This window comes from Magnolia sinica, chromosome 5, assembly GCF_029962835.1.
Source record: "Magnolia sinica isolate HGM2019 chromosome 5, MsV1, whole genome shotgun sequence".
Classification (NCBI taxonomy): domain Eukaryota; kingdom Viridiplantae; phylum Streptophyta; class Magnoliopsida; order Magnoliales; family Magnoliaceae; genus Magnolia; species Magnolia sinica.
The window spans coordinates 36,793,042-36,815,318 of NC_080577.1; the positions used below are offsets into that span (position 1 = coordinate 36,793,042).

General features: G+C 39.2%; 1 protein-coding gene across 9 annotated transcripts; it reads left to right on the forward strand.

The window, feature by feature from the left end:
- The first annotated feature begins 890 nt into the window (after positions 1–890).
- LOC131245940 (uncharacterized) lies at positions 891–19,044 on the forward strand. 9 transcript variants are annotated; one of them, XM_058245745.1, is made up of 16 exons: positions 891–1,178; positions 3,281–3,521; positions 3,707–3,851; positions 3,943–4,048; positions 7,113–7,219; positions 7,560–7,643; positions 7,730–7,845; positions 8,703–8,804; positions 8,906–9,019; positions 9,184–9,240; positions 14,959–15,025; positions 15,146–15,199; positions 16,940–17,014; positions 17,811–17,927; positions 18,177–18,212; positions 18,651–19,044. In XM_058245745.1, exons 2-16 carry the CDS (start codon positions 3,502–3,504, stop codon positions 18,741–18,743), a joined length of 1,293 nt encoding a protein of 430 aa, XP_058101728.1. In that variant the 5' UTR covers positions 891–1,178; positions 3,281–3,501; the 3' UTR covers positions 18,744–19,044. The 9 variants fall into 9 exon arrangements, with proteins under 9 accessions (XP_058101728.1, XP_058101724.1, XP_058101726.1 ...); XM_058245741.1 differs by having other exon boundaries at positions 892–1,178; positions 3,943–4,095; positions 7,115–7,219; XM_058245743.1 differs by having other exon boundaries at positions 892–1,178; positions 3,946–4,095; positions 7,115–7,219.
- Positions 19,045–22,277: the final 3,233 nt, after the last annotated feature.

A 22,277-nucleotide genomic window follows, 5' to 3' on the forward strand; every position in this document is an offset into this window, starting at 1 on the left:
ATTCCTGAAATTTTGAAAAATTCGAATTTTCTTTTTATTTTTTAAAAACCACTGATTTTCAACAATTTTTGGTGTGGTCCATTTGAGCTTTGGATATGATTAATTTTTTTGTCTAATACTCTAAAATGATCTCGAAAAATGGATGAACGGTGTGGATATAATAAATACATCATTGTGGGGCCCATGTAACTTTGATCTCCTTTGAACCATTTGTACAACTCGGATCTTGAGGAGCGTCGGCGCTCGTTTTCGCATGACACATATCTACACCAGCTATATAGCTGGTGTACGGTACACTAGCCAATCTGCCTCCAAAAAGGAAGCGGATTGCTTACTGAGTAACTCAGTACCCTTATCACATTGAGTAAACTCTGTGGGGTCCACCCTTATTTATTTATTTTATCCTCCCCCATTAATCCATTTTAACAGATAATTTTAGGACTTGAGCCCAAAATATAAGCATACCCAAAGCTCAAGTGGACCACACCACATGAAACAGTGTGATTGAATCTCTGTCATTGAAAATTTATCGGAGGCCATGAAAGTTTTGGATCAAGCTGGTGTTTGTGTTTTCTCTTCATCCATGCCTTTGTGATCTTATTAACAGTCTGGAAGACAAATAAGAATCACTGTGCACCCTGAGAAGGTTTCAATATTGGAAACACGTGGATGTATTAGAAAATTTTAGCCAAGTTTTTCATAACCCTACATTTATTTTGCAAACTGGACCCCAGATGACCAGCGATTCAACCTGATTCCTCTGAGTATCAACATATTGGTGCCGTTCTGATGGATGGATGGGATCTCGCACATACGTACAATGCGCGTGTACATGAGTAGTATTGCACACGCAAGCGCGTTAGCAAAGCTTATGTAAAGAAAACCAAAGTTCGTTTCAACTCTCCATCTTTTCAAGCGGAAGAGGTTTGGAAAGAAAAGTCTGAAAGGGGTTTCCTTTCTACAAAGAAACGTTTCGGTTGGTATAACTGCAAGAGGGCCGTCTGTAATTTCCGTTATGCAAAAGGGCATTTTCCTTCAATTATTCCAAATTCTCCGCCTATAAAGGCAAAGAAAATCAATCGGATTTGAATATTTGTCGTGGTTCTTCATTTTCTCTTCTCTCTCTCTCTGTCTCTCTCTCTCTCTTCCCCTTTCTTTCAACACAAGCACCATATCTCGTAAGCGCTCAAACCCTAATATTTCTGAATTTCACTTAGTTTGCTACTATTTTCTGAATATCATTGGAATCATCATTTTAATTTTCAAATGTTGTATAATTCAAGCAGCGATTTGCGATTTTCAGAATGTTAAACGGTGGATTATAGACTGTTTTTGATCTTCTTCTCGAATATCTAGGGTTTCAGAAGTAGCTTACCTTTCCCTTTTTTAGTATGTGTATCGTTTTCTGCGTGTTATAATGTTTTCACAACGTAATTTGATTTTATTTCCATTTTATAGCAAAATTTTAAGTCTTTGCCCATAAAAATTGGCTTGGATTTTTTTTTTCTTGTGATTTGTTTAAATGTTTCAAACTTAGGTTTTGGTTTTTGCTTGCTTCTTTTTTTTTTTTTTTTGTGGTTGAATTTCGATGTGGCTGTTCTCTCTGTTTGGTGTTTTTTGGACCTAGAATGGTGGACTGGAACCCAGAGTCGATTTTTAAATGGGCCCGATTTTAGGATTAAGTCCTGTTTAAATCAAGTTTACCAGGATGTTATGATCTATCTGGTATGTGGAACACTATTTTCTCCAATATGTGGCATGCTAGAGGTAGAATCATGCAGGTAGCTTCAGTACTACAATATCTCTACTATATATGACACAAATAGCTTTGGACATTTTTGCCCTCACAGTTAATCTTCACAATATTGGTTAAATGAGGGTAAATTCGTCATAAAAATTAGCTGTTTGGTAGCAACGGTTGAGATTTTATGTTACAGGGGACAACATAGATTGTTCCTTCTTCGGGGGAGGTGGGGCCAACATGTAGAGGGAAGGGAAGGGTGGGTGACCCTTCCTCACCGTTTCCCTTGTTGGGGCCTACTCAAGTCCCGAATCACCAACCCTAATTACTTTAGTTTTTTGAGTACAAATATTTCATCGTTTTTTAATGATCGCTATTGTTTTACATGGGTTGATTTATGAAAAACAGGGATGGGGATTCTCTTTTATTGTCAAAACGCTTCATAAGATGGTCCTAACTCAGTTTGTTATTATAATGAAAGTTTTCACATCAAACAATGCCAAGGAATATCTACATTATGATGACTTGCAATATCTTTTTGAGCGTGGTGCAGAGTCCAAAATGTCTTGTCTATATACACCACAACAGAACTGTGTTGCGGAATGGAATAATCGTCCCTTCATAGAGGTCTCCTGCTCCATCATGATAGGAGTGTTTGTCCCTAAAATCTATTGGGACGAGGCAACTCTGACTACCATCTACATGGCTAATAGGAAGCCTCTTGGCAACAGCTATCCCCTAAATTACCTGATAATAGGATGCCAACTCCTATACCTTATTTTTATCATCACAGGCCGCAACCAGTACTCCATGTGATAATGATATATTCCCTCTTGTCAAGATCAAATCGAGTCGTGGAGAAACAATTGGAGCTGCAAACTCAGAAGAAGGACAAGGATCAGCTTTCTGAGACTATTCAGAACTCTCACCCATCCTATGATTCTGTTCCCTTGCCTTCTTTCGAGTTGCCAATTGCAAAGAGATTGTGTGCGCATGTGTGTTTTCTAATGGATGATTTGATTTTTTTTGAGTTCTTATCTTTTCATAAACTTTTACTAGATTTACTTTTTGGTGCACAGCATATCAGATTTGTTACTGTGACCTATATGTAGTTTTTTTTTTCCCTGCCTTCTAAGCAAATATTGAATTTTACATAAAACTAATCTTTCTTTCTATGTACCATTCTTTTAAGGATTGGACTAAGTTTTGACCCAATAGGTGTGATGTTGAGCTTATTTGTTCTATGTTAGCTTACCCACCACAACAGAAAAGCTGTCTTTGTTGGAAATTCCTTGCAATGTTATCATTTATCAAAGATGATATCATTGATAAGGGTGATCCCTATTCTTTCTTTCTTTGTGTATTAAAGAATCTCTCTGCTTTCCTTTTCAACCAGGTTCTTGTTATTGTTAATATCAATTGAAGTGTACTAGTAATACTTCTATTACTTTGTCTTTGTTCTTCGTGTTTGTAGAGTATGCCCGTTAAGTTATTTTTCAAAATTTCCAAATTGTTATAGTATAACATTTCAGTTTACAGGAAACCACACCCTGTGAATGGTCACCTTGGCATAGTAGTTTATCTTCCATTGGGATTCATCTTGCTTCTCCACAAGGATACTCAGCCTAGTATCGAAAGATTAGTTCACATTATTGAAGAACACGTCAGTTGCTGCAGATTTTCTCAAGGGTTCGACACGATATTTTATTGCTTGATCAATGTTGTTGGTGTGACGTGTGAGTTTAAGAAGCTATACTAAGATGGGGAGCATCCATCGCAAGTTTGTAACTCTCATGCTTTGTACTTTCATTACCAATATTCTTGTGCTCAACTTTAACTGTTTTCTGTTATACGATTTTCTCATACACATACACTCCCATGCTAGCCTTCCCATACTCATAGCAAGGCTCTTCAGTTTAATTGCTTTGCTCATTTTTTTCCTTTTTGTAAATGTTTGATTTACAGTGGTATTCTGAGAAGACCAAATGACAATCACAGTGGTATTCTGAGAAGGTCAAACGACGTTACAAGAATTATTACTTCAACTGTTATTGGAGTTGTCTTTGGATTCTTTGTTGGAATCTCATTTCAAAACTTTTCAGTTGCCAAGGTAGCTATTTTGTGAGCACCTTTATCATTAAGGGCTTATCATTTTGTTGGTTCGTTTGTCTGTCTAATCTGGGGGAACTTCTGAAAATTAGCAGATTAGCTTGCCTACCAGCCTTCTGTCCTCCATCGATGCAGCCACTATCAATGGCCATAGATCGGAGAGCACTACCCAATCTTTCACACCTAAACTTGGTTCAGATGAAAACAAATCTTCTGGAACTTATAGCTCAGGAGATAGTTCAAAGGTAATCCTTTTCGCTATTGCCTTATTTTTAAGAAGTTTGCTTATCCCCATTTTCACAAACCATGCTACTGCATGAGCCCCAACCTTAACCATACTCTCGAGAACAACCTTTTGCCACCAGCCCTTTGTAACTCTAGAAAAAGAAAAGGAGCTATCTGCTTTAACCTCGTACACCCTCTTGTTTCCAGTTGATTGCTTACTGTTAGGTAATGGATCACGCACCAAAATTTTAACTAAACAATGAAAACGTGAATATTAGATGAACACTGGTTATCTTTCCCCCCTTTCTAAACAAGGAAACAAGGTTATCATTTTTTCTTCATAAGAATAATAACACCTCTTTGTCCCAATACATTCTCATATGCAATTTCAAAGCCTTTGAAATGACATTATGTCCTCTTTCATGGATATGTTTCCACAGATTGTTCCTTCTCTGTAAAATAATATTTTTCCTGCAATTTTGACCTACTCTCACCTTTATCTTTTCTCAGCATTTAAAATTTCTTGCATCAGGTTTATTTCTTTTATGGGAATACTTGGCCTGCCTTTTATGCTTCCTTTCATCTTTTCTAAGCAGTGGTTCATAGAGGGGTGCTCAACTACACCCATGGTTCTTGAGCTTTTAGACATGCGGATGAACAAATCATCAATCCAGGCCTTCCATTAGGTCTATCATACTCTCATGGACCACATAAAATTCACATGATCAGAGAATCTTTTCTTCTGATCAATGCATACAAAATGAACAGTCTGGATCATATACAACAGAAGAAGGGCCAACACTATGAACAACACATTTGTTAGTCTTCTTCATCGAAAGAACCGTTTTAATTAGATGACTTCAGCAGCGATCCTATATTTTTCTTCGAGAACCGATAGACGATGGTTATGAAATAGCAGTCAAATGTTTTGAAGGTCAGGATCCTCCCACCAATGAGTTTTTCATGGTGATTGGTGGCCCTTGAGTGCCTTCTACCTAACGGATGGTCTGAATCAAAGAATAAGATCACCCACTTGTCCAAAAGCATTATGATGATCTTGAAGAGCATTCATCTGGTTTATAAACTGTCTGGATCTTAAAGAGCATTCTTCTGGTTTTAAACTGTTTGGATGATAAGAAACTTCCTGGGTATGATAAGCTCTTGTTTAGGGGTGTCAATGGATCAGGTTCATGCTACGTATAGGAGTACCATACCCACAGCACCCACACCCACACCAATGTTGTCAAAATCGTTATCATATTGCAAATCGTATTGCATAGCAAATTGTATCGTAAATCGTAAGATTTTTTATAATTTTCTTAAAAAAAATAAAAAAATAAATGAAAGATATAAACAAATCAGATTTTTATTTTATTTTATTTTTTAAACTCATTAATCTTCCTTATATCATCAATGTGCACCAAGTAATATCATGTCATGATAGTGTTGAAGGATTTTTTTTTTTTTTTGGTTCTTTCAAGAGATTCCCCTTAAAAAAATACAAGGGTCCTTTAATAATTTATGTTCTTTTTACCTTTCTTGAATGTAGAATTATGGTGGAAAAGTGGACTTTGATATTATAGACCGATGAAAAAAATATTTTGATTTCTAAACATCATTCCATAATACATATAGGTCAGCATGATCGTAATCATCCATAAAAAAACATTACAGGTAAGTCATACATCAATTTGGTGTTTCAACCAATTAAGAAGTAAGAAATCACCAAAAAACTTCTTGATTTAATGTTGAAGAGAATATATATCATTTAATCTCTTAAAAAGAACAAATATTATTATTATTTTTTTCCCTAAATGGTTCTTAAAATCCCCACCAATTTAAAAACATAAATGAAAGCCAAGTGAAGCTTAAAATAGAAGAGACCAACTATAATTTGAATCGTAAATCGTAGTATTCAAATCAGAGAATTTTAGGATTCATATAAGAAGGGGTTCAAGGCTGGGATTCAAATCGTTTTGCTTAAGATACGACTAAAATTGTATATCGTAAATCATAGGATTTTGACAACACTGACCTGCACCTGCATCTAGACCCATCTCAGGCTGGAATGGGCTCCCATACCCGCCGTACCCATTAGATAAATTAATTTCATAAATAATAAGAGATGGAATAGTGTTACATAACTAATAACACATTTTTCGTCGTCACCATCATCAAGCTTGCTGGCAAATGTTTGCCCGTCACATCTAGTGAAGTTATTACTAGTAACACATTACATTAGACTATATAAATAGCATATAGATTCAACTGAAATACATGGTAAAAAAAGGTCTTTTTTCTCCTAATAGCTGTGTTGACTCCTGTCTTACATGTTTGTCAGCACAGGTGTCAGATATGGGCCATATGGCAACATTTTAGAGAATGGTGTCATTGTTGCACATGCAATCAGTGACTTTCAGTTACATATGCATTAGTATGCTCAGTACAATGTTACAGAAACTAAGTAAAATTCTTGCACATATGTAGAATGTTTGAAGTAACAAGCCCCAAACTAAATGCTGTGGTGGTTTAAAATTGATAATCTTAGTGGCAAACTGAAACCTAATATGTTTTCACTGGACTTCTGTGAAGTACGAATCATGGGTTGCATGATTCCAAGGAATTTGCAAAACCATAAAGATATGATGAGATCAGGTTCATAGGATAATCATCTCTGTTTATGAGATCAGGTTCAGAAGAGGTGATGATGTAGTCCAAATTTTCAACCATGTACATCTCTATGCATGAATAGTATGTAAAGTCAATCAGGGAAATTTCAGTTGAAGGAACAAGAAACAAAACAATTCCTGTTATTTTAATTTTTTCCAGTATGAAAAGTATCTCTATCCTCCCGTTATTAAGATTATTATATGTTTTATGTGGAATGCTCATTGATAAACCAGGCATTGTGCAATGTCAATTTTCTTCCTTTGTTTATTAGTTGTCGGGCATTGAGCATGTAGCTGGTTTGCTGTACTTTGATGCGCATTTCTGTAATTTAACCGCTTAAGTTGTCTGCGACTTGTTAACTGGATACAGATATATGTTACGACAAATCCTCGCGGTGCAGAGTCATTGCCTCCAGGGATCGTCGTTTCAGAAACCGATTTCTATTTGCGCAGATTGTGGGGTAATCCCAGTGAGGTAAGTTTGTTGTCATTGTTGGAAACCTTCTTTTATTCAGTTTTGGAAAATTTCATTTGTGCAACTCCTTAGCTGGGTCCAATTTGTATTTGTGCATGCATGTGGGTGAATTGTGTGGTTTGAGGGCTTTGAGGGTATTCGTGTGTGTGATTTCAATTCTAAATTGATCAACAAATGTTTGCACAAGCAAATATGGCACTGGAAGAGATCACAAAATTTTATCTTGGAGGCTTCCATATGTATTTTGGCACCTAACATATTTATCATACTTCTACAGTGTCTTTAATAAAAGTTTTAGCAAGTTGGTTATTATTTTCAATCACCTGTTTAAAATGTGCAGGACTTGACAATTAGGCCAAAGTACCTGCTGACATTCACAGTTGGATTTGATCAGAGGAATAATATTAATGCTGCAGTTAAAAAGGTGTGGATGTTAAGCTCCTCTTAGTTTCTTTCCTTTTATTCTCTCATCAAAAGTTACTGAGGATTGTGTTTTTCTTTCCCTGGTAGTTTTCTGATGACTTTCAGATTATGCTCTTTCATTATGATGGTCGTACAAGTGAATGGGATCAATTTGAGTGGTCAAAACGTGCAATTCATGTTAGTGCAAGGAGCCAAACAAAATGGTAAGGATTTATGAGATTCTGCATTATTTTAAATTCCCTGGTGATCAAGCCCTCTTGCTTGTTGGTTTATCTAGCCATGCCTAACTTTCTAAATGAACTTGTAATTGACGCCACACCATTTTAAACAAACCTTAATGTAACTGTAATGTTTTCAACCTAGAAGCACAAAATTTAATACCAACTTCAATGATCAATTTCAATAAATATCCACTCAATCCAAAGATTAACATGTCAATAAAAATAACAGTGAAGAAAGGATAAATATGCAGAATCACTCTTCAAAAGACCAATGGGGCTCACAAAGTGGTTCTGGGAGTATCGTTAGCCTATTTTTTAAATCTCACAATAATATGTAAAAGTCCCATATGTATGGCTATGCCTATGCTCATATATGGCATGGTACAAAGTTTCCCACTAAAATTAGAAGAAGACCTATGCCTAAAGCCCTATTGGATACCAACCAAATAATTCTCCCATTTTGTCTCCAATTGGTCACAAAAGTCTAATAAAAGAATGGGGAAATAAAATAAACTCCTACTTCCATTAAACTAATCTATTTCAACCGCATGAATGACACATGTTGTATGGTTGGTATGTAGAATGTAGATTCTATACTCCATGTATAAATTAATTTAAAGATCTGGGTTGGACCTGTGGGCCCCGCATTCTGTGTATGGCCATCCACTTAGATTTGTGGGTCCCACTTGTAGACCTTATGCGTGGCTTTTATGATCCTGCATCATTCTCCAGTTTAACAGCCTGCATCCTCTGGTAGATTTTCTGCAGCAACTGTTCTTCTTTGCAGATGGCGACTTCAGCACGAACTGCTAACTCACCATGTCTTTGTGAATTTATAGGTGGTATGCAAAACGGTTTTTACACCCAGATTCAGTAGCAGCTTATGATTACATATTTATCTGGGATGAAGATCTTGGAGTTGAACACTTCAATGCAGAGAAGTGGGTGTTCTTTTTATAAAATATAATTCATCATGGTTGGTGGCCAAATTTGGTCCTCCAGAGCTCTACTTTCTCTTTGTTAAGTTTATATATCGTACCAGGTACATTGAATTGGTAAAGAAACATGGTTTGGAAATCTCACAACCAGGTCTGGAGCCAGATAAAGGCTTGACGTGGCAGATGACTAAAAGGAGAGGTGACAGTGAAGTACACAAGTAGGATTACTATGATATCTCACCTTACTTTTTTTTTTTTTTTTTACTTTTTCCATTTAAACTATTGCTTCATTTTGTAGAAATATTGGTATACACTTCCTATTATATGTCGTGTGTTTCAGTCCTGACTTTGAGGCTATTGTGATTGTATTGATCCCGCTCAGGGAAACAACTGAGAAACCAGGTTGGTGCAATGATCCGCATTTGCCACCATGTGCAGCGTATGTTCCATCTCTCTCTCTCTCTCTCTCTCTCTCTCTCCCCCCCCCCCCCCCCCCTGTTTTGCCAAAAAATCGAAACAGGAATTCTCATGGTAGCTTGGCAAAGTTCACTGATTGGCTGCCCACCTAACATTAACCTTCCTGTTTTATCCGAGCTAGGGGAAGGCTGTTTCAATTGCTACCAGCCAGAGGATGTAGACATGCACACACATAATACATGGGACTGCCAATGGCCCCACCTCTTGGTGCCACATCAGCTTGAAACGTGAAGAGATTGGGCCCCATGAAACAATATTGGATTCAAGCAAAATAGGGAAATTATCAGACACTGGACAGGCTAAACCCTGCTCCATGATGCCCGGGAACCCTCTCTTCCTGTTTCCTTCAGAGTTCAGACCATACGCAGCCATGAGAATCCACCTCCTGGTGCCGATTATTATTATTCCTTTGGACGATACACCAGCCCACCAGTCTTCTTTCACAAACTCATCTGAATTGGAAATGACGACAATAGCTTTTGACACTCCCACAGCATCCATCACTAACCAATTGCAATTTCAGCTAACTAGACTTGTCGCACTAACTTACGTTGACTGAGTTTGGTTTTCCCGAAAAGTGACGATGTTTGCTTTCTGTTCATACAATACTTGCTTCACCTGGGCCCTTTTCTTGGGACATCCCAACCCCGTTACATTCCATGGCAGGATCCCCATACTTTTACTTCCCTCTGCCTATATCACAAAGTCTGTTATCTGTAGTGCTACTTTTATAATTTGCTAAGGTTGAGGGGCTCAGCCGTTCCCTTTTCTCTTCCATTTTCTTTTCTGCTCAGGCTCTGGTCCAGTTTTCATCATGGGCATTCTTCATGAGTGTGTTCTTCCTACTGGTGGGTCGGAGCATCCAGCTTGGTTCTTTTTCCTTTCTATTCTTCTTCCATCTGATGCACCCAGTTCCTACAGCATCCTGACCGTGATTCCTCCACCTGGCCGTGCCAAGATAACAAACACTCCAAATCACGTTGAGAAAAATTCACCTTCCATTTGATGCACCCAGTTCCTACTGCATCCTGGCCTTGAATCCTCCACTTATCCATTCAAGATAACAAATGCTCTGGCATCATGTTGAGAAAAATTCACCTTCTCTATAGTTGTTGATCGCTTGCAAGGGAGCAGATCTCACCTCTACATCTGACGTACGAGAATTCAGCTCTCTTGTTTCTGTTGGCTCTGATCCCTGTGAACCACCACCTATTCAAGGCAACGTCTCTTGATTTACAGACACCTGCGATGGCTCTTTGCTACCTTCCAAAGGTTGATATCTGTATTTTTCTTCCTCCATGCTGCGAAAGAATGTTGAAAATTACAATGCAACCTGCATTAAAGAACTTATTTTGCAAAGGTAATAATCTCCTGTGTTTAGAGCAGTGTTTCAAATTGCGCCCGTAGCGTACGCTATGTAGCGTAGTGTGGCTGTAGCGCTACATAGCGTCCCAAATAGCGTAAATCCCCCGTAGCGTACGCTACAGCTATGTAGCGTGTAGCGTCCGTAGCGTAAGCTACATTGTTTTTTTTTTTTTTTTTTTTTTTTTACTATTTTAGTTTTTTATTGTTTTTTCACGTTTTCTTTGTTTCTAATGTTGAGGAATGTGACACTTGTATTGTACTTGATACTTTTAACCTATGAGATTTTTATTTCTTTTCATAATTGTGACTTGTGGTTTCAATTAGACATTATTAATTAAAGTGGTTTGCTTAGAAAGTTGTTGATGTGATAATTATTTGATTTGGCTTATATATGTGGATTGGCTTTTGATAAATGATAACTAATAACTTTTTTGAACATGCTTATAATTGATAAAATAAATCATCTTTTAGGCATTTTTATATATTTTTTTTCCCTTTTTTTCCCTATTTATTATATTTGTCCTATTTTTAAATTAAAAAATAGAAGTATCGTGTAGCTTACACTACATGCTACGTATTTACGCTACACGCTATAGAGGGCTGAGCGCTACGCATCATGCTACCGCTATTTAAAACACTGGTTTAGAGTTCTGTAGTCAATCGTGTGGCCTACATCTTCCATCAGACATCAAGAAGTATGCCATTACAGCTTTACCCAGGCTCTTTTTTGTGCCAGCTTAGCTCAGTTGGACCATCTGAATCAGTATTTTGTTGGGCCATGAAAAGATGTCCACCCCCCCTAATTCCTTGCCTGATTCAAGCTTGATTTACATCTCCATGTCGCTCGCTTCTATATGCATGCTAAAGCCGCAGATATCCCATCTCATCTAGCAAGCCTCTGACGTAATCCCACCGGATTCTCCAGTTCGATTCGCCATTCCACCAGCTCCACTGCAGTCCCAGTCTCATCATCTTCTGTGCAACCCGTTACTCTGCCTTGACTAGTGCCTTCAAATCCAGGCTGCTTTGCTTCAAGTCCCACTTTCCTTTGCCTCTTTCTTTTGACTCACTATGTTCTGCAGCCCTTGGACCTCCTTGATTCCACTACTAATGCAAATCCCGAAAGGGAAAGCAAATGGACCAATAAGAAAAGAAAACGACGGTGGGAAAGACCCAAAAATCCTCTAGCCGAATATTAGAGATCACGAATACAAGACTGTGAGCAAGCTCAACAATCCTCAAGTATTGAATTAGAGATCACTTCCTCCTCCCCAAACAGCTACCATAGAGAAAATAAGAGAATTTCATAAAAGAGAATATCATCCAACTTTTTTTTTTTTTATTCCATAGGCCATTGGCCTTATTTATAATCAGTCCTTGCAATTTTCCACAAAAGCTATGGAATTTAAAAATAGAAAGTGCCTACAAAAGAAAATACTTAAATAAGAAAAATCTAAAATTGCTCATTGCCTATTATAAAGATATGAAAGGAAAAAGAAATTTGTTAATCTAGAGATTTGCCTAAAAATGGAAAGTAGGGATGGCCTAAAAAGAGAAAGTGGGGCATTTTTCTTGTGCACACGTGCGGAGCGTGCATGCGTGAGATGTGGGCTTTTTTTTTTCCCACTTCAAATCTTGATCAATTGGCTTGTGTGGCCATTTGGTTGTATCAATTCCACCCGGCTTTGAAAAAAACTCATCCTCGAGTTCAAATTGGTAGTCATAATTTCTTGGAAAGATCCTCGTTTGTAGCACGTCTTCTTTGACTTCGGTGGTATTTGATGGTGGAGACCTACACGCGTAGCGGGTAGCTTGATGCATAATACAGTGTTGAAACATGCACCATCTTTTCCTTTGCTTCTTGTTGGTCCTTCATGTTCTAGATATCGATTGTGGCCCCTTGGTCACAGTTGACTTTCAACTTGCATACCTTGATTGATGTGGAGATGGAACTATTGTGTTGACCTTTATGGAGTTTGCTACTATGATTGTAGCACCATCCATCTTTTTGACCATCGGATCGGTCATATTTGTTGAACCTTGAGTCTCTTCAATTGGATCATCTGTCATGCTGATCTTTTGGTTTTACTTGAATTTCCTCTGATATGATCATTGATTCATCAACCGATCCAAAGGAGGATTCCTTTTGGGTTGCCACACTATTTATAACCACCTCATTCCTTGGAACGCTAGATAAAATAGATTGAAGCCCATAAAGTTTTTCTTGTTCAATCAAGGGCTCAAAGCAAGCTCTCACAAACTCCTAGAGTTCCTTGAATTCATTTGTAATATCTTCCTTGAATGCTTTAATCTCCTTCTTGACCTCCTGCAAGTTCTCCTTTTGTATCTTTTGAATATTCTTAGGTGTAATTGACATTTCCGTGTGATAGGATGCTTTTGAATAACCGACATGCGGGGAGGGGTGTTGAAATGAATCACCATAAGGCACATATGAAAATGGGTATGACTCAAGGTGATATAAATGACAATCTTGATCATCGAAGTAACTTGGATGAGAATAGCGCGATGGATATGGAAAGGCATGGGAGTCTGAATAGGGATTATTGTTTGACACATGAGAACATCTTCCTATCCATGACATTTTTTATTTTTTTTTCTAGTTTCCCAAGAGCAGAACTTGCTTTGGTACCAATTTAACGCAAATCCCGAAAGGGGAAACAAATGGATTAATAAGAAAGGAAAGTGACTGCGGGAAAGACCCAACAATCCTTTAGCCGAATGCTAGAGATCATGAATACAAGACTATGAGCAAGCTCAACGGTTTGGTCTTAACCCCTCAACAACTACCGTAGAGAAAATAAGAGAATTTCATAAAAGAGAATTGTCGTCCAACTTTTTTTATTCCATAGACCATAGGCCTTATTTATAATCATTCCTTACAATCTGCTATAAAAGCTGTGGAATCTAAAAATAGAATTCCTAGCTAGCTAAGATCTGAGAAAATAGAAAACTGCTTAAATAAGAAAGCATTGTAATTAAGAAAGTGCTTAAATAAAAAAATACTTAAATAAGAAAAATCTAAAATTGCTCATTGCCTATTATAAAGATATGAAAGAAAAGGAAATTTACTAATCTAGAGATTTGTCTAAAATGAAAAGTAGGGATGGCCTAAAAGGGAAAGTAGGCATTTTTCTTGTGCACATGTGTGGAGCGTGCACGCGTGAGATGTGGGCGTTTTCTTCAAATCTTGATCAATCGGCTTGTGTGGCCATATGGTTGCATCAACTACTCTTCCCCATGCCTTTTTTCTATCATGACAGTTCCTCAACAACTATTACAGCTACTTGATGCTTGGGTTCTGCTGCAGACTCCCACCGTTTTCTTTCCCCACCTAGTCTCCTTGACTCCAGCCTATGTTCTGCTTCCTAAAAGCCCCTCCTGCCTCTTACGTCTTACCATGTTCCTTTTACCTACTTGATTTGCCTTCTCTGCCTCCATCCAATATATTGTGACTGCAAAACCCTCATGAAGCTGCTGTTTCTTTGTTCCTTGAGATGTGCCAATTCCTTAACAAGATGCTATGCTGCTCGTGCACCATAATACTCTTCATCAGATTTGAGACATGCAGTGTCACCTGTGCAAACCATCCGTTCTCTCTTCTTGACCTCCTCTAAACTCCCTCATCTTGAGAAGCTCCAAGCATTAGCTTGTTATGTAACTTCCCACAACAAAGAGAAAAAAAAAGTGGTATAACAAATTGCTGCCAGTATAGCTCTTCATGCCCATCAACTATCTTTCTTTATGAAGATGTAAATGACTGAGAAGACGAATTTAACAAATGAAAAGAAAACGGAAAAGGATACACCTTGCAACAGTAAAAGAAGCTCAAGATGCACACAATCCCACCATGTTTGGGTGCAGCCCATGGGAGCTTAGGTGTGCTAGACAAGGCATACAGAACACCTTCCCATCACAACAGTTCATTTGTCTGATCTGCAATGGCCTCCAAACATGCATACTGTATCATCCTTGTCATACCCTTTCTCACAACAATTTGGGGTCAGCTTTTAAATGGTAGATTCGAAGAAGTTTTACAATTGACTGCTCACTTGGCATCTACCAATTTCGTTTACTGGGCTCTGGACCTGACCATGACTATTATTGACTAAGGCTCTACATTGAAAACACTATCATGCCAACAGTCTCACCCAATACTAACCCCCAGCTGACCTAATACACACAGACAAAGCAAGTAAAGGGGGGGTCACAAGTCCCCGAGCACTGGTTTATAGGCACGCATATGGATTCTTTCCTTCTCTGATCATTTTCCTGTTTCTTTTGGGCCGTGTTTCAGTTTTGTGGAAATTATGGCCCCTGTTTTTTCTCGAGATGCTTGGCGCTGTGTGTGGCATATGATTCAGGTACTGTTGGAGTTCTGTAGAAAAATAAGGATTTTCGTTTCTGGTTTACATTTTCCCCACTTTGGGGTTCTTGCATCAGATGCTCTTCACAACAGTAACCAAAATGCTTGATTGCTGCAGAATGATTTGGTACATGGATGGGGGTTGGACTTTGCCCTTAGAAGATGTGTAGAGGTCAGTTGATTCTGTTTCTCTCATCCTCATATTTTCAATCAATGCTTACCTTGTCTGCATATCAGCTTCGTTTTTACCTCCAAGCCCGCTAACTTTTATGCTTTGGTTAGAAGGGTTCTCTTTTCTCCTGACATGGTGCCGATAAGCAGCATGTGAATGTTTCCCAGAATTGTGGTAGTCAAAACTAGGGGTGCACTAGGTTCCGTTAGGTCCGGTTCTGGGGTGAAACTGGAACCGAACCGTTCTAGGAGAATCGGAATCGGAACCAGACCGTTTGCACCCTAGAACCGGACCGGAGCCAGACCATAAAAACTGGTTCAGTTCCAGTTTCGGTTCTACGGTTCTGAGCTTCTTATACTATGGTGGGCCCCTCCTGATGAGAGGCATTGATCTCTCAGACACATGAACAAAGCTGGCAAATGTAATAGGCGAGTGCAAAAGAGGAATTTCATGTTCATGCCCACATGCACATTTGATTACTAAATTTAAACTATTCCTAACATCCTGATTTTCTTTTTCTTTTTTCTTTTTAAAAACTATTCTATTGTAAGTAATTGTTCGCTTAGAAGGCAACGACAATCACATCTAAATGGTTGCTACAAATGTATCTTCAGATCAAACCGACATTGAACAGTCTAAATTTTGGAAGATGCAGCTTGTACAGTAGCAGCATGCATGCATGTCTCTCAACCATGTAAGGGCCTGTTTGGATGCTCTGTCAAAATGGTCATTCATAGATGAAACCCTCATTTTGGAACAAAACGAGAGTTTCACAGCACAATTGAAATCATTGTTTTCAAAACCATCTGAAACACCACTCCCACAAAACTAACATTAGTGAGTCAACGGAAACATCAGTTTTGCTGGAAAAGCCCTTTTGTGGAAGTTGCATCCAAACAGCCCCCAAGTACCTTCTTAAAGAAACTATGATACAGCAACCTTCTTTGGAAACCACACCCCCAACCCTCATCTTCGCCTAACATCTTGGTAAAGTTGCATCCAAACTCAACTAAGGACCAGCTTTTGGAAACCATGACCCCAGCCTGCCATTCTCATCCTTTGGCATCACCAGGAATCCCACAGTTACAACTGCATTTCACCCTATCCCACCTGCATAAACTCTCTCAATCACACTACATGCATTACTCAATAATTGGTTTTTTAAAAAAAAATAATATTTATTGATTGGATGGTCTAGTTCCAGGTTTGGTTCCAAGTTCGGTTCTACGGTCCGGTTCACGGTTCGGTTCAGTTCTACAGAACCAAACTGAGAACTGAACCGAACTGATCGGTTTTTTGATTTTCGGAACCGGAACCGGTGCACTTCAGAACTGGACCAAACTGTGCAGTTTGATCGGTTCCAGTCCGGTTTACTGGTTCTACCGGTTCCATGTGCACCCCTAGTCAAAACCTCTCCTTCAAAATATGGATTGGTCACTAAATCATTGAGGCAATTCTAGTGCGCTAGGGTCCCCATTTCAAAACAACCAGTTAGATGGAATTTGATTAGTGATAAAGAAACTATCTTTATCATTTTTTTTTTTTCGTTAAAAAAAAAAGAGAAGAAAAGAAGATAAGACAGACCCTAATTGAACTCACTAATCAGAACTCTATTTTTGGCTAGTTCGACCATTTTTACCATGAAACTGGAAATGAAGGGTTATTCCCTGGTGCACTATTTTGTTTGGCCTGGGTTCACAGTAGACTCTTGATGGTTCTTGTGTTTTTGTACCTGAACAGCCTGCTCACGAGAAGATTGGTGTGGTTGATTCGCAATGGATAGTTCACCAAGTCATCCCTTCTCTTGGGAATCAGGTAGAACTCTCAAAAAGCTTGCAGCATCATAGACTAATATGATTTTTACTTGGTTTTAATGGCTTTTTTTGTGGTATTTGTTATTGCAAAATTCACACAAGTCACACTATAGCATGATGCAACCCCCGTCGTGTATATGGCACAGCTTATGGTGGTTGGGCTTTAATATGATGGGAAATGGGGAAAGGAGCTCCGGGATCAGATGATCCTAACAGCTGATTAATGTGGTCTTTGGCCTTTGAATGTGGACTGTTTCTTTTGAACGTTCATTTTAATTCCATTGATTGGATTATAAGATTTTTCCCCTACGGAAATTTCTGGTCTATGACCCATTACATGGTGGCTTACCAGATCAAACAATTCTGATTTCCATGTATGGATCTGATGTGTACAGTGGAGATGGTGTAGAGTGGGGGCCATGATGCAGCGTGAGTAGTGCAATGCATTCTAGCATTGCCAATATTTTTAAATGTCCTAAAATCACCGTAGTAGGGAGAGTTTCTAGAGAAATGCCAATTTGGACCCATTGGATGCCTGACACAAGCTTCAGTTGCATCTCCGTTAGGGCTGTCAATGATCTGGGCTGGTCTGTTGGGCTTCTGGGCCTGGCCCCCTTTGGAACAACCTTGGACTGGCACATCAGGCCCTGGCCTAGAAGGTTTATTGACTGCCTGGGACCAGATATAAATTTCAAGCCTGTTTATTAATTGGATCGGGCTTGAGCTATGTCTAAATGATTATCGGTCCAGCCCGGTTCTGCCCAAAAAACATGAAGGCGTTATACTTACATTTTCAGCGAGCTCTATGTAGCTGCCTCTATAAGGATTGCTTGGTTGGAAGCCTGGACTCCAGATTCCTCCTTATCTCGCCATGGCTGGCCTTGGAGATATCTCCCCATTCCTTTCGGTCAACGGTATAAATGTTCTGAGAGCTCTCTCTCTGTCTCTCCTGTTTGGTTATTGGGGATATCTCTCTCTCTCTCTCTCTCTCACACACACACACACGTGCGCGCGCGTGCACGCACACACAAATGCTGCTTGGGCTCCAGCATAGTATGTTTAGCACAGGCCAGGTTCATGTATAGCTTTCTTTTTCTTCTTCTGCTGCTGCTGGTCCTGCTCCATGTTTCCTTCTCACGGTTCCATACTCTTAAAAATTGCAGGGTCAGGCCGATAAGGGGAAAGCGCCATGGCAAGGGGTATGTTTACTATGTCATTTCCAATGGGTGTTTCTATATATCATCCTTGCTTGAAACTTTTGGAAATGCTTTCGGATTATTTTTTAACGGAATGTTCGTCATACACAGTTATGTCACAAATGAAAACCGACATTTTTTTTATTCTTTTCACCTATTTGCAATTCGTCTTTTATAAAAAGTACCTGTCTTTAATTGAAGATAGACTAATGGAATTTGTCTCAAAGATGGAGTTCGGGCTCATATTGAGCCCAGCAAGACCAAGCCATTCGAGATTGATGAGACCCATTGACAAGATTTTATAGAAGTTCTGAACCCATGTTCACCGCAGGTTTTCGTAGTTGTATCAATTAATAATAGTCTACCCTCCATATATATAAAAGGAAAAATTAGAGAATTGCAATCCCTTCGTAACTCCTGCTTTTTCCTTCTGAAACACAGGTGAGAGAGAGGTGCAAGAGCGAGTGGACAATGTTCAGAAATCGTCTTGCAGATGCCGATCGAGCATATCTCGAACAGAAGGGGAGGGGCTGAGCTGGATCCCACTTCTCTTTTTTTGGCAATCCCTCCTTGAAAAGGTTGAGAGTTGAGAAATATGGTTTGTGATTCTTCGGTTCTTTTAAGTGAAATTTTCTTCCTGAGGGCCCCCCACAATTTCTTCAAGCCATTGGGGGGCCCGCAGCTACTGAAAGGGGGGGGAAGGGCATTTCACTTTCTTGTCCATAAGCATTACGTAGAGAATATGACCACCTTCTGAACCGTCTTGAATTTTGTTGGTATATTTACATTCATTACCATTTGAAAGGTGCATGTATGTATATCAATTTTTCTTTCCCTTCATGTGGTCTGATGGGTGCCTTGCATGCATACATAAACTGGCATGGACCAATCTTTTGATCAGACGGCAGTCAGGTGAGTGAGGGTAGGTATGGCAATGCAAATGATCAGAAAGAAAGATGCCGCAGTCCAAATGTTGATTCTAACCATCTGTTTTGTGGCCTATCCAACGGATAGAACATAATTGAGCATTGGATCGTAGGATCTATTAGGATACACGTGGGTCACCTATATCGTGATTCACACTTTTGGTATGCATATCAATGGTTCATTTGGTGGGGTCCATGAGATGGATAGAGGGGATTTGTAGCTCATATGCTGGGAAACATTCACGGGATGAAACCTAATACAAACATGCCCCGGGCAAAAGCTCTGGCTGCTTCATTAGGCCACAAATATACATTGAATATGAGTCAGACAGTCTATTTCTAATCTACATCGCACCCACCTGACAGACAGATTGGCCTGCTTTGTGGGCAAGAAATCTACCTTGGGACCTATTTGATGAGATCCTATCACATTTACCATGATGCCACGACTCAAACTTACCATTATGATCACCTAGTGCATTCTGTTGAAATCAATTGGAAGCTTTGGCTCGCCTAATGAGTGAATTAACCTGAATCTCGTGTTCATGGTGGGCCACTGTACTTGGTAGATTTATGGGTAGGGTTTAGGTAACTTCTCCCGTTAGCCATGGATGATACCTAGGCCCATTCATTTCATTAATGCTACGAGTGGCAATGGGCCAAGCAGCCCCTCCCACTGCTCTAGGCCAGGGCTTGGACCCTAAACATGGTGGCCAGAGGGCAGGGCCTGGGCTTGAAATATAGGCGTGGTATTCAAGCTGAGCGCGGGCCAATGAGGAATGGCTAGCCTGTTCGCCCATTCTAATCATCAAGTGGGCCACCATTGTTAAAAAAGAATTTTAAAGACCCTTGTGAGCAGCTTCAATTTGTGATGCATGTATAGTTTAAGGATACTTGTTGGGTCCCTTGTGATGTTTCTGTGATCCAAACTGTTTATATGAGGGGACTTGTCATAGACATAAATAAATAACCATTAAATCAGATCATTTCAAACCCTCCATCATTTAAGCTGTGTTGTTTGGATGCTTATAAAGTTTTTAAGTTGTAAACATTGTAAACCATTGACACTTGAAAAGAGTTTCAAGTCTATTTACAAATATATGGTGTGTTTGGCTAACTTGTGAATTGTTTTACAAAGTATAAAATGGGTATTCACACCACATAAAGCTTGGGGTGGTTAATCCTGATAAATTTGGCAAATCATATAAAAAGGACTTGCTTTTATTAGAGCCTTAGGAGAGCATCAAAGCATGTAATTTACGCATTGGATGGTTAGGATGTCCTCCACCCATCACAATGACCCAACTGTAATTTAAAAGTTTTTAATGGTGGACATCCTATCCTTCTCGCCTGCTCCATTTGATGATCAATTAAACTATATTTTGGAGACTCAAGAGGAGCACATGATAGACAGATTTGATGTACCGTATACATTACAATGGACCCCATGAATCCAGAATCTGTATCAATCATTGTGTTCTCTTATATATAATAATATCCTTTTAATTGTAAAGCCTTCACCCACGCCAGCAATCTGATTACCTTGTCATCCCTTACGACTCAAGGATTTTACAGGCATCCAAACGTCTCCCTAAATCTTTTCCTCCACTGTGAGCTCTGCCATGATAGGCTAAGGCCTTTTTAGCCCCACTAGGGTCAGGTCCAAGCAAGGCTGAGGTCTACTGCTGGGCTAGAGCCAACCATAAACCTACGTGCCATACATGCACACGCACACACCATCCAAACCGTCCAAATCATCAGATCCATTGTAGATGAGGGCCATCCCCAAAATCAGATCAACTGGTCTTATTTGCCGTTGGATCATGAAACATAGAACAATGATTGTTTGCCATTTTATAGACACCACCAGGGAAGTTAGGATCATCCATTTTGGTGTTAGTTTTGGGTTATCATCTATAGCTCACGAGTCCCACATTTCCAACGGCTTCGATTTTAGGTTCATAAATATCACGTGAGCAGTGGCAAGTGTGCATGTGTGGATGGTCATACTCTGCCAGCATATCAAGTAATCAATAGTTCGCTATAGAAATGCATAGGATCTGATGTTGTTGCCACCATCTGAAATCGATGCACAGTTGGCATTCATAATTCAAGCAACGAAATAAAACAAATAAAATAAAATAAAATAAAATAAAAAGTTTCCTACTTTCGCACGCACGCTTGTATAAGGCCTCTGCACGCAAATACATTTGCCAATACCCAAAAGAGATCATGTCCATCAATCAGGCAGGTTCTATATCTTTGATGCCTCCAACCCAGAAATCAGTTTGGTCCATTGATCAGATGGGCCACGTTGAAAAAGCAAATGGATGGATGAAAATTACTTGGTCCAATCTATCTTATCTGCATTTTTTTTTTGGGGGGTGTTGGTGGCCCATCTAATGAGTAATCTGGCCTAATTTTAGAACCATTGTATGTAAAAGGTAGAATCAATGAAATGAACAGCTTAGATATTGGGCATGGGTGTTACGTCGACATATATTTCGGTGTGCAGAATGCTGGCTGCCTTCCACAAGCCTAGAGTTAGCAAACATTTCCAAAATTCATTCACACCATAAAGTATCAAGAATGGGATGGATAATATAAATTTCTTTCAGTCTAAACTTCAAATGGCTCTCAGTTTAGATGTATCATGAACCAAAACATTAATTGATTATCGGATTGGGGGACACTTATTGGACGGTTAAATGAAAAACATCCAATGGATTTTCTTCAAGAAACAGTAGATTCTGCAATTTAGTCGGTTGAATTTGAGTTAATGGATGGCACACATATAACTTCCGAGTGCCTGTGCATCAACGCTGTATGGTGCCAGAGTATCAAATAACTATCCTCCATGCCGTCTACCACGACTATGAACTCTCATGTATTTTTGAAAGAGGGGCTATTTGATACTCGGGCTACTGGTGGACGCACGCAATTGAATTTATACTCACGTATAAATATGGATCGCCCAAATCGGGAACCCAGTGCAGATAGGTTTACAACCGACCTGTCAAATTAGACGGCTAAAGAGCCAACACGTTGTGGCACGACAGCATCATTATGAAAGAGCTAGGTAAGGACAAAATCAGGCTAGCCATTGTTACGGAGCATGATACGTACCAAATGATAAGAGCCA

Bases quoted from the DNA above. Each gene is read 5' to 3' on its own strand.
- LOC131245940 (XM_058245741.1), top strand. From the start codon at position 3,502: ATGGGGAGCATCCATCGCAA. The intron at 3,522-3,706 runs GTTTGTAACTCT...TTTGATTTACAG, and splicing joins ATGGGGAGCATCCATCGCAA to TGGTATTCTGAGAAGACCAA. The intron at 17,928-18,176 runs GTATAAATGTTC...TAAAAATTGCAG, and splicing joins CCCATTCCTTTCGGTCAACG to GGTCAGGCCGATAAGGGGAA.